Here is a 12826-nt window from a genome sequence, read left to right on the forward strand (position 1 = left end):
TATGATAGTCCATAGGGTGCGCTTTGAAAATTGGCCGTGGCGCTTTGAACTCAAAATCTGACCAAAACTCTAATGTTATATTGCGTTGGTCCTGTATGGACTACAGCGCGCAGCAGGCTATAGCTGCACTCACTACTCAGTGGAGGCAGTATAACCATTGACCGCAATGTCGTATACAAGCTTACTCACACAGCGAGAAATCAATTACCCGGCTATTGTCAGTAGCCTTAGTCAGGTCACTTCGCTAATTATGCATCTCATAAGGTCCGAATAAAATGGCCATGGGTGGCTGTGGATTCAACCTACCATGGCGATTTCTACCATGAAGATATCGGGGCGATGTCACTGTGTCCCATGTGGTTGTCTAATTCAGAACATATATTAACATACAAATTAGAGCAATCAACACTGTGGTAAGCCATCAGTGCGTACAAAATTAGATAATCCGGTCAATACCGCCCTGTATATTGGGTCTATCGGCCATGTTGGAAATGTTTACTGTATTCAGGTGCTTACCATCAGCACACAGAAAACAGGTTGATGTTTCTTCTCAAAGGTCTTGTGTATCTCTTGTGATAAAAATATCTTTGTGACGTCTTACAGTTAATGACCACTCAAAAAGGCTTCATGAGGTATGTTTGGCGATGTCAGCAAGGTCTAATTATTCAAATTAATTGTGTTACAGCTTCCTAATTATAATGTAGAAATGCGCTTCTATTTTGACATGTAACCTGTTCAAATATTAAAGATAATTATTTGGCACAGAGACGATTTAATTATTGGTGACCTTCCTCTTTTGCCAAGATTTTCGTTATCTACGTAGAAATAATGAATGATGATGAGAAAAGCTAATTGCAAGGCTGATTACATATAGGACAGACCACATTTAATTATAGACAAAATAATTAAGAATACAATTTTGAGAAAGTCTTCTCCAATCGCTAGTTTCTTGTTCTAGCCCCAACAAGACCAATCAGTGAACAAGTTACAAAACAAGACACTCCATATTTACGTGGGAGACAATTGCTTTTTAGAATCAGTCTGTTCATAAAGGCAATATTTGTAAGTAAATTAGTGACAGGTCGATAGTCCAAAGGGTCATTACTCTGAAACCCAATAACTTAGTTATAAACCCTAACCCTTGCGCTAACCGTAAAATTCTCCCTAAACCTAACCTAAGCAATAATCCTAATCATAATTCTAATCCTACCATTTACCCGAACCCTATCCCTAAAACTAACCCTAATGCTAACCCTAGACTGATTCCTAATCCATCCTAACCTAAATGCCCTAAACCTTAACTTTACCCCTTCAATGACCCTTCAGACTAATGGGCATTGCAGATACTGTAGGCCTATCTGTGTATTGGAGATATATAAGTCCAGTAAAAGGCAGTATCTTGAAGTAATTATAAAAGCAGATATTGCGGTTTTACCTGGCAAGGCAGAATCATCCATATTATATGGCTAAAATTGGTTTTGAGTGGGTGATGTGAATGGATATATGGTTTGCATAGCTGTTGAAGATAATCTTTTCTGATAAAGTGCAGTTTTCATAGAGTTCATATACTTATATAGCACTGGAAACTTTATTTATTATCTCTTTTCGATTCATACTTCTGGTTTCAGGCTCATACAGGTTGTTGAAGGAGGTAGTTGCTCAGAACAATAATGATTTAATACAGTACAGGAGTTAAACAAGGCCATGTTTGATTTCAGAACACTTGTAAAACTCTCCATGAAGTAACCTATGAATGAAAGTTATATTTGCTATGTTAATGTTGGGAATGCAAAAGCAAGCTCATGCTTATTAAAATATTAAGAACATAAATGTTTAGGACTAAATATGTACGATGCATTGCTGTAATGTATGAACAATTGACGGTTACATGCCAAGCATTGAATTATATAATCCCTGACTCATAACTCATTCAAGAAGGTCAATTGTGAACATGTGCATTCCAAAGACATGCTAACAGGGCTGTACAAAGTAACAATATGTGGCCGGATCTGGTCCAATCAGGCTAAACTCTGCAATAATGAAACTGATACAGGCAAAAAGTGATGAGAAACAAATGGACATATAAAAGGTTCATAACTTTGCCACCAAGTATTCAAGAGACCTGGGGATTCAATATTAGCAAGTGTATGTACTGAGCAAGTTAGTAATGGTAGTAACTCATTGTCAAAATTTGGCCTGAGTAGATGTTATTTGTTTTGCGAATTACTAGCAAATGCTTTGTTTTACTTTGATAGCATTCTGATTCAAAACATTCATTCGAAATATTTGCCTCCCCAAAAACACAGTATCCAGCTATGTTGTTTACTTATATACAGCATTTTGACTTGGGGAGTAAACTGGTAATAAAAACACCTGTCTCAAGTATCTTTTGTCAAATGGTGTTAGTGTAGTGGTCTTCTCACTCGCTTCTCACCACTGCGACCCAGGTTCAATTCCCCGCATTGCCACATTTGAGTTTGGTTGGCGATCCGTGCTCATACTCCCTGGTTTTTCTCCGGGTGCTCCGGTTTTCGTCCTGTGTCTAAAATCAACCTCTTTCCGTATCCCTTTCCAGTCATATTTGGTTGGCATCCCTTTAATTTAGTTGCCTCTGAGCACTATTGGGTTTTGCCTGGCTTTAACCGAATGTTATAAGTAAATATAAAGAGCATAAAAAATCTGTTATGTTATTTAATTATAGATACTTGCATTTAATTTGCATAAAGACACACTCAATCCGAATTATAGCTTAATAATAATAAATTAAATGAATGAAAAGGTTTATTGATACTCTCTGTAATAGGATTATGAACTGATACATGAGTTAATGTGGTGTTGTATTGGAATAGATTTAATTTGATCAGTTGATTTCGATGATTGACGGCTGCTTGGCAAGCTTGAACATGAATCAGCAATTATAAAGAGAAAGCAAGGTGGCGTGTTTGGTGACTTTCACTGGTGTGCAAAATATATAGCTAGTAATTAAATTCCTGTGTAGTAATGAGGGAGAAAATAGCAAGTTATGGAATCAAGTGAGTCACAAGACATATAAATATAGAACTTGTTTGAAGAGAGAGATGAGGTTGCTATGGCAACAAAACAAATTGAAGCTAGTGTGAATAATATATGAAGCCATAGTTCAGCTTGTAATCAGCATGAATTGATAGACTTTTACCACTATGTGCAAAAGTAGACCGAAGTTAACAGTGATATAGTTGACCTGTTTGGTCTATATTTTGCTTGTTAAAAAAATAGACAAAGTATAGGACTTCAATTTAGAATTCGTGATGCATCTGGCGAGATATCACCAGACAATTCTCAAAATAAAATATATCGGTATTAATCTGCAATGTTATAAGGCCCGCTGATTATGAGTCAATGTTTTTATTCATACTAAAATGTTTGTACTTTATTTTGACTTGAAAAGTGTCATATGTGCCCACTGTACTTTGGAATGTAATGTACATAGAATGTAGTTATGGGGACTTTGCCAGACATAACAGGTCTTTAGGAATTTAGGCCATATACTGTATACAAAATGTGCAGGATCCTGAGCAGTGTCCTTTTGTTGCTCTTACCGATGTAAGCATCCTGATTACTGCATGAAAAGAAGTGGGTCATGTCAGGGTCAAATGATGCATGCAACATTAATCGGTGAATGAGGTGCATATTTTGATTACCTTAGCCTATCATGACCCCACTTGAGGGGTGGGGGCAAAGGGGACTCTGTGGGATGCTGGATGCCCTGATTTTTAACTTTTTGTACTTTTAAAGTCAATTTTTGACCATTTTCATCCAATTTTGCCCGCCTTGAAAGTTGCCTTGCACCCTTTCCCCCTGCACCCTTTGCCCTCTTCCCCCCTCTAAAAACATTCTGGCTAAGCCAGTGCACTTCATCATTAACATGACAGTGTGGAAGGATAGTAATCAATGGTGAACCATTGAAACCTTTTTGTATGTGGCCATTATTCTCACTCGCTTGTATTATTCTACCAAATAGTTTGTATCAAAACGTGACTTAGAGTCTTCTATTTTGGAAATATGTTGAAATCCATGAATGAATCCATCACTTCCTAGATACCGTGTTTAGTGAGACAAGTGGCCGCCCTGTAAACAGCTATTTTGGCAGCGTAGTGTTGGCTTTGTTACAAGAAGGCATTAATCACGTAACAATCTTGGTACGGGTTACACTTCCTGTTTGGACTAGCTTCAAGCAAGCCCCATTTATTTTTGGCTGTTGTATTATATTGTAAAGAAACCCCAAGAGGGTATTAAATGTGTGACCTTGACAGATATTTGCTATACTGTTACTATAAGGCATGAATAATCTGTGTAATTTAATGTGCGATATATTTGTAATGAAATGCGATACATGCTAAACGATCATGTTATTTGTTTGCAAGATTCCTAGGAAAGATACAGTTGCTAATGTCATCATAGTAGCCTGAGAAACAAACAAAATGTTTGGGACAATACAAAGGACAATTTAAACAAATGATTGAATTCAGACTGTTGCCATTTGCACTTTGTGTTAAATTGATTGTATTGTGTTTGTTGTTACCATAGGAACAAGAAGAACTCTTGAGACAACAGTCACTTGGCAGGTTACGTCTGACAGAGCAAGGTAGGTTAAGCCGTCCCCTGCCCTTCCCTTGGGTAGCCATTCAGCAGGGCTGTGCCTTTCCCTAGGGGTAGCCATTGATTTGCCCCCTGCCTTCCATTGGGGTAGCCATTGTGCAGTGGATAACTACCCATGCCTTAGGGGGTAGCCATTGATGATATAAATATCATCAAGCAGTGCAAGAATCAAACCCAATTATCAAGGGCAAGGTTGATATAAAATTGGACGGATTGAGTGTGATACCTGAATTTATCGGTCGAGCTAGAGTTGTCAAATATCATGCGAGACGAAGTCGACCGTGATATTTGAAAACTCTAGCGAGACTGATAAATTCAGGTATCATGCTTGAAATTATCCATCCAATTTTATCATTATTATGTCTTCAGAATCTTTTTTGTTTATAAACATGATTTTTAGTAAAAAAACATGATTTTTGGTGAAAATGTGATTTTTGGACAAAATGTGATTTTTGTCAAAAATATGATTTTTGGTCAAAATGTGTTTTTGGTCAAAAATGTATTTTTGGTGAAAATTTGATTTTTGGTCAAAATGTGATTTTTGGTCAAAAATGTATTTTTTGGTGAAAATTTGATTTTTGGTCAAAAATGTGATTTTTTAGTCAAAAATGATTTTTTTGGTCATGGCTTGTCACATTTACAAAAAAATCACACCAAAAGAGACTTTTACACATAAAGTATATGAACTATGCACTCTATGAAGAGGCTACAGATATGAAAAAACCCTGTAGCTCCAGGTGACCGATACACAAATTGATCAGACAGCCAGGTTATGTACAAAGTATAGGAGCCCAGATTCTGAAGACATAATGATAAGAATAAGCAGATTCTATCAGAAGAAGCTTTGTTACTTGTGGTAGACTAAGGGAAATGTAAAAAGTTGAAATCATTTTGAAAATTGATGGGATAAAATGCAACATATCCAATGGCTCAAATCACTGGAATCATTATATTACTATAGACCAATTTGAAAAGATTGTACACGTATCACAAAATTCATGTATAATTTACTATTCTTTGCTAAACCCCTTTGTTATGACTATCCTTACATCAGACTACATACACACAATAACAGATATTGCTGCTAATTGACAAGCACACACTGTACCATCCTATAAATAAACTTAATCGACCAAAATACCACCCTAGACTGAAACAGCCACAACTTGAAAAATAAATATTTATTAATCTTTCTGAAACATTCATGCTTCTAAAGAAGCAAACTTGACACACACTTTAAAATGAGAATAAAAAATGATAACTGCGCAACAGAACAGAATGTGTTGCTGAGATAGAAACTGAACCTGAAGTGATCTACTCACACAGTCTCAAACCCATATAGTCAGACTGTTACGTAATGCAAAGAACATCAATATATTCTAATTTGGGAGTCCCTCATTTGAATATATATTCATTTTCCCCCTTTTTTTACTCACAGAGGTGCAAGCAGGTCACAGGTCGTTAACGAGAACACAAAGTTCGCCAGCCTCCTCCACATTACCCCTAGGCATTCCACCTGCTGAACACCTACCTACCAAACACCGCTTCACAACGGGGCTAGCCTACGACACGGTCATGCTTAAACATCAGTGTACGTGTGGGGACAACGCTAACCATCCGGAACATCCGGGTCGTCTGCAGAGTATCTGGGCACGCCTCCAAGAAACACAAATTGTCAATAGATGTGAGGTAAGTGACTGCTATTTTGTTTGTAATACAACCTATGTGTGTACGTGTTTGCCGGCAAAGGTGGATGTTAATATGAAACGCAGCATTTCAAGTGTGGAAGTTACTGCAACCGGGGACTTTCCCGTTTAGCTGACATGTACAATTGACTGCAAACAGCTGAAAAATGCATTTGAGAGTGTGTCCCCTATTGTTGATATAAAAATTAGATCTGTTGATAGGTGAAAATCCAAAAAAACAATTGAGTATAAATAATTGTGTAAAACAGGACAACGTCCCCGGTTAGGTGCAGAATATTAGAAAAAACATGTCCTCTCTCAGCAGTCCAGTACAGAGCCCCTATTTACCGACGAATGCATGTAGGGGTGTGTGTGTGTGTGGTGTGAGAGGGAGAGAGAGACAGACAGATGGATGGATGGACAGACATAAACACACAGACAGGAACAGAAAAATGATGGAAATTGTGATTTGAATGGACAAGTTTATTGATGGGTTTTTGTTGATATTTTCTTTGTTACAGCGAGTAAGAACAAGGAAAGCTACATTAGAAGAATTACAGTCATGTCATAGTGAAGGTTATGTGCTTTTCTATGGAACAAGTCAGCCAAATAGATCCAAAATAGACACCAGAAAATTAGGTAAGTCACTGAAATTATCAAAATAACTTGTAGGAATTCAAAATTAACAACCTTGCAGTATTTAGTATTGTGTAAAATTGCATGTCCGAGAATGACTACTTAGTCATCGGACATGCAATTTTCCTAGCCAGCCTGTCAAACAGACACCCTGAAATGTTCCCACTATAAATGGTAGTGACATACCGACCGGGCCAAAATTGACCAAATTTGCAATGTCCACCTCGATCATCAGTCATTTGGCCTATTTTAGGCCACAAATATCCTCATCTTGGTCCATATCAGCATTATAACTGCATTGCACACATACATTTAGTCATTTTAGTCAGCTGGACCGTTTTGCAATTTTGCCCACCTTTGAAGTTTTTGTCTGGTACACCACTGAAAACTAGACAGTAAGACAGTGTGCGATACATCAAAACCAAATATATACACAGGTTATTTTCAGGAAAGATGGGTTACATTTAGGGGCAGTCTATCCTGTGGACTTGCTGCTATTTTGCAGTATTTTACACACTGGCTGTAAAAGCAGTAAGTTTTGATGGTTTTTAAGTCATCACATATATAGCAATATAATGGTCACCAAGTTAAAACAGGTCAAAGATATTTTGTTTTCAAAGACAAATTTACTGCTGCTCTATGAACATTGTTCACTCATGCAAAATTTTTTCCCTCCCCAGCATGCATTCCGAAGTTAAATTTTACTTGGTTACATTGTGGCGGGTTAGGAGTTGACACAGACACTATCTGGAATGATCTTCACTCACCAAGTGCAGCTCGCATGGTATGTATTAAAATCTTCGCAAGAGACTATGCTTTCAATTTCTAATGTGATTATTATGCACATCATAAATTTTTTCCATGTAATTGAATTTTTTAAAAGAAAGGATTTTAATCATTTACAATTACAATAAATGAGGGGGGGTTTATCTTATAAATTTATTCTCCTTTATGATAATTTTGTGTAAATAATTTGAAGAACATAATTTTCATTAGTGTGATCATGTCTTGTGTATTTCATTTTGTGTGTCCAGGCAACAGGGTCCGTTATAGAACTAGCTTTTAAAGTGGCAGCTGGAGAACTGAAAAATGGTTTAGCGATAGTGCGCCCTCCCGGTCACCATGCGGAGAGCTCGCAAGCGATGGGGTTCTGCTTCTTCAACTCAGTGGCAATTGCGGCCAAACAGCTGAGACTCAAGTTGAAACTGAACAAAATCTTGATTATTGACTGGGATGTGCACCACGGCAACTCTACACAGAAGATCTTCTATGAAGATCCTCATGTGCTTTATATGTCCATGCATCGTCATGACAACGGTAACTTCTTCCCAGGGACGGGAGCACCAGATGAGGTAAGGGTTTCTTTTGAGTTTCATTGACATAGCTTAGGACACAAAATGTGTCAAGTGGCACCTTTTTGCAGTCAACCTTGTGGTTTGTGTCATGCCCAAAATCATGAGTTTTTGTTTTATGATTTCATGATTTTGCAAGGAATAGTATTTCAGCTTCATAGAAATGGAATATTGTTTGATTTTTTTATACTTCAGTGATGAGAAAGCAGCAGACAACTTTGTAATGTACAGTGTTTATTTTGTTATAATTAATTCAAACCTGCTGAGAATGAATACAGTTATAATTAAGTGAGAAAAAACACAAGGGTGAAAATTTGGACAATGTTGGTATCCGAGTGTTATTAATGAGTGTGTTGATTGGTATTTCAGTGTGGTTGTGGTACTGGACTGGGTTACAATGTAAACGTAGCATGGCATGGTGCTCTTGAGCCTCCAATGGGAGACACAGAATACCTCGCAGCATTCAGGTAAGAATTCAATTCCCTCTTCAGATGACTGGAGGCCAACCAACTGACCCATTTTGGCTGAACAACTCCTTTTTTTTTGTCTTACTTGAACAAGTTCAGGAAAAGACTAATTTGTTTTTATTACTAATTAGCTGCAACAGGTATTGTTATTACTGCCAAGTTACAATGATAGTAGGAAGAAATTAAATCTTATTAATTGTATCATGTTAGGAGTTAAAGCCATATTATAACATTTTCATACAAAATAGATTAGCATTTCTTTGCCATAAAATGTTAGTTTTTACTGTCAGATATATCCCCTTTTATTTTTGAGCCGAACAACTACGGCAGAGCAAAGAAAATTGGAATTTACTACCAGCGCATATGTCGCCAATACGTACCACTCCTTCGGTTATGTTATGGTACGGCCCTTTGTTGTGTAGATCACCGTCGCGCACGCTGTGTACGTACTGTGTGTTATGAACATCGTGCATGCGTTCGACTAATAATTCTATCATAATAATAAAACGCTGATTCAGGCGTTTTATTCAAAATCTCGGATTTTGACAAAACTACAGCACCTAGAGTCTTGATTTTTTCAGGGTATATTGGTTTAATAAAGTACAATATAAATGTAAAAAAATTAATTTTAAAAATCAGTGAGGCGTCCTCCTCAGCAAATGTTATAATATGGCTTTAAGTAATTTACTCATTTCCCAAATAGAAAAAACAAGCTGCATGGGAGTGTGAAGGGGATTTCAGTCATAGAGGCAAGTGGGTAGACTGTCCAACTCATTTTGTTTATTGGGCATGTATTTAATCAATTCATGGTTCCATCAGCCCCTAATAAGCTCTTTGAGTAAGCCAGGCTTTGATTTGTAAAATAATTGACATTCATTGTTTGTTAGATACTTGCATGAACTTGACCTGCTTTGAGGATTTAATTGACTAATTTGCTATGTTGTTTTTGTGCAGGTCTGTAATTCTACCGATAGCAAGGGAGTTTTCACCCGATGTAGTTCTAGTATCAGCAGGGTTTGATGCAGCTGATGGACATGCTAATCCACTCGGAGGCTACAAGGTTACACCTGCATGTAAGTTAACAACACTAGCATCCACAACATCTATCAAGGCACAGTTCTTTAACCCCAATACATTTCTACATTCATTGAATGACCTTGACAATTTGGGTACAAAAACTCATACTCTGCAACTTAACCCTAACTGCCTAAGGGCTTTTTGGCAACGGGAAGGGAAAGAAGGAAGGAATAAAGAGAGAAAACAAAGAAAGAAGTTGTTTGTTCTGGGTGGGATTCGAACCTGAAACCTCTCGCATGCCAACCACTCGGTCGGCGGCACTTTGCCACAGGTCTTGAGCTTCGCTGGCCAGTGAAACTGTGCCTATATATCACTTATGGCGATTGTGTCATCACACCACGTGGGATGCATGCACAAACAGCGCATATTTAGATTATCAAGTAGTATTTTGTAGTATACAGTCCTGTTATGGTTAAGGTCAAATTTTGCACTATGATTGTTTTGATTGAGGTTATTGAACTATGGCATTGGGATGAGGCCATTGTGGTCCATAGTGCAACCTACCAGACCTATGCATAAAAGAATATATTTGCATGTGGACAAATTGAGCTAGCTTGAAATTCACCATGACAAAGAACTTACTGCCAGTTGTCCCGGTCTCAAACCTCAGTGAGCTGATCCTGGCTGTGATGGTTATGTAGGTTGACAAGGGTTCACTCCTGTATATAGCTGCGTCCCTGCATGATGCTAAAAGTGATATATAAGGTGTGTCTTGGGCTAAAGTGTTCAGTGACTCTCTGAAGCACAATGATCCGATATAAGTGTAAATAACTCTGTGGCTTTTGTTTTTAAGGTGTCAATTTCACTCTAGTTCCAAATAAAGGTGGTCTTAGATCTGGTCTATGTCAAGCAAATATAGATTGAAAATTGTATTATATGAGTTCTCTCACCTCATTTTGGTTTGTATTTAATTCAAAATTTGTTTTCCTTTTATTTCAACAGGCTTTGGGTACATGACCAAAAAGTTGATGGGTTTGGCAGGCGGCCGTGTTGTACTAGCCTTAGAAGGCGGTTACGATTTACCGGCTATCTGTGATGGAGCCGAAGTATGTGCCCAGGTACTTCTTGGAGATGAGGGACCACCGATAACAAAGAAAGCTCTGACTGACACACCAAACGAGAACGCGATTGAGTGCTTACAACAAACGATACGCATCCAATGTAAGTGGACTAACGTTTAATTTACGTTACTGTAGAATGTTAATTTTCGCATGTGTAATTTTTCCCGCTTCGCTGATTTTTAACTACTTTTAAATTCTCAAATTTGAGTTTTCAAAGTGGTAGCTGTGTCAAGTGCAAAAAGGGTGAAAATAAATGTTCCACGAAATTGTGACCGTCGAAATATGCACATATGTCTTTACCGAACTTGAGGTGAAACAAAGAATAATACTAGCAATCATCATTGTTTAATGTTCAATTTACTATGGTACATGGTATTTATAGTGTTCCCATTTTTCTTGTGGCTTTCAGCTGAGTACTGGACCAGTGTGAGAACAATGACCCAACTTGTGTCGTGTTCGGCGGAGGAGGCATTGAAGCGTGAGAAGGAAGAGGCAGACACAGTCACTGCTCTTGCATCATTGTCTATGAGGCATGTAGAGCTACCAGGGGAGGAACAAGCAGAGTAAGTCTTATTGGTTTCAATTCATTTGACATTTGCACCAGCAGAACCTTATAAGAAATTGAATCGCCTTATAGTGGTGCTATACATGTACATATTATGGCTTTTACACTATTGATGTATTCATTTTACTATTGCAAAGAGCAAAATCATGTGTGTGCAGTTTAATTTGATTGCAAAAAGTGACTCACTGCTCTGAGTCTTCAAGGCTCCCCAGCAAAATTTGATAATTCATATATGTGACATGATCAGGGGGATTAGGCGCATATGTCAGCAATTTTCAATTAGAAGTTTTTTACATCATTTTCTGGGAGTGTACGAATGCTACATCTTGATGCAAACCCCATCAAAATGGGACACATCTGGTTACTGTGCAATTTATCAATGGGTGAAAACAATATAAAACAAAAGAATTTGAACACTGTTTTTGCCAATATCTCAAAAACAATATTAGCGACATCTGACTCATTCCCCTTGATCATGTTGCATATGGTTTACTTATGTAAAAAAAACCAAAAACTGATCTTGATATTTCTGCAAAGTGCCAAAATAAAGAACCACAGACACAAAACTGAGAAAAGCTGAATTTAATCAAGATTTTTTAATATTTGGCATAAAACAATTCAAAGAATTAGTTTAAAAGTGTAGTTGATAATTGTGCTGATTATTAATGGAGTATTTGACCCTTTATCTTCACAGATCATCAGAACCCATGGAGGAGGAAGCTGCACCCTCGTCGTCATAGTAACAGTGTTGTCAGCCATTCGGATGGTTAACCAAATCTAAATATGTATTGCTTACGTAGCTGCATGTAGAAAATTCTTGCCATAAAAAACTGAAGCGGACAGAAGCTTGCACAGGGTGTAATGTTAGTGTTTACCCAAGCATGCTTGGAGCTAAGTGCAGAGAAGAGGCGTCGCCATGGAAAGAAGAGTTATGTCGGCATTGGTACGCCAACATGATGTGACTGTACAACCAAGTGCTATGTTTAAGTCTGCTTTACCATTGTGCTTTAGACACACCAGCGGTTTGTACATGTGTTGAGGTGTTGGACTACTTTTATCAGGTGCTTGTGCAAGAGCTTATTGTACAAAGGCTACCTGTAAATTGATGTGCAGCTCTGTGATTGGTCAGTCTGTTTGTTACAATGGAGACCTTCATACCAGGGGGGTGCTCCTACAACAAGAGTAGTGTAGCAACTTGTATACACTGATTTTTTCAAGTCATGTTGTGAGTTTGGTGATTCTTGTAGACATGAAACGTTTCACAGATGTCAACCGGACACATTTTTTATTGTATGAAACTATTAATCATGTAGATTTTTTGTACAAGACTGGTACCAAGTGCAGT

At 37.7% G+C, this 12826-nt stretch overlaps 1 protein-coding gene across 1 annotated transcript in view; it reads left to right on the plus strand.

Annotated features, from left to right (window-relative positions):
• LOC140150838 (histone deacetylase 4-like) overlaps positions 1–12313 on the plus strand; it is a 130898-nt gene extending 118585 nt beyond the window's left edge. The window contains 10 exon segments of the mRNA XM_072172981.1: positions 4567–4624; positions 6077–6327; positions 6845–6962; positions 7640–7743; positions 7994–8311; positions 8681–8778; positions 9733–9851; positions 10798–11016; positions 11326–11479; positions 12176–12313. Coding sequence (XP_072029082.1) covers positions 4567–4624; positions 6077–6327; positions 6845–6962; positions 7640–7743; positions 7994–8311; positions 8681–8778; positions 9733–9851; positions 10798–11016; positions 11326–11479; positions 12176–12221 — 1485 coding nt within the window. The 3' untranslated portion in view covers positions 12222–12313.
• Positions 12314–12826: the final 513 nt, after the last annotated feature.

This window comes from Amphiura filiformis, chromosome 4 (assembly GCF_039555335.1).
Source record: "Amphiura filiformis chromosome 4, Afil_fr2py, whole genome shotgun sequence".
NCBI lineage: Eukaryota > Metazoa > Echinodermata > Ophiuroidea > Amphilepidida > Amphiuridae > Amphiura > Amphiura filiformis.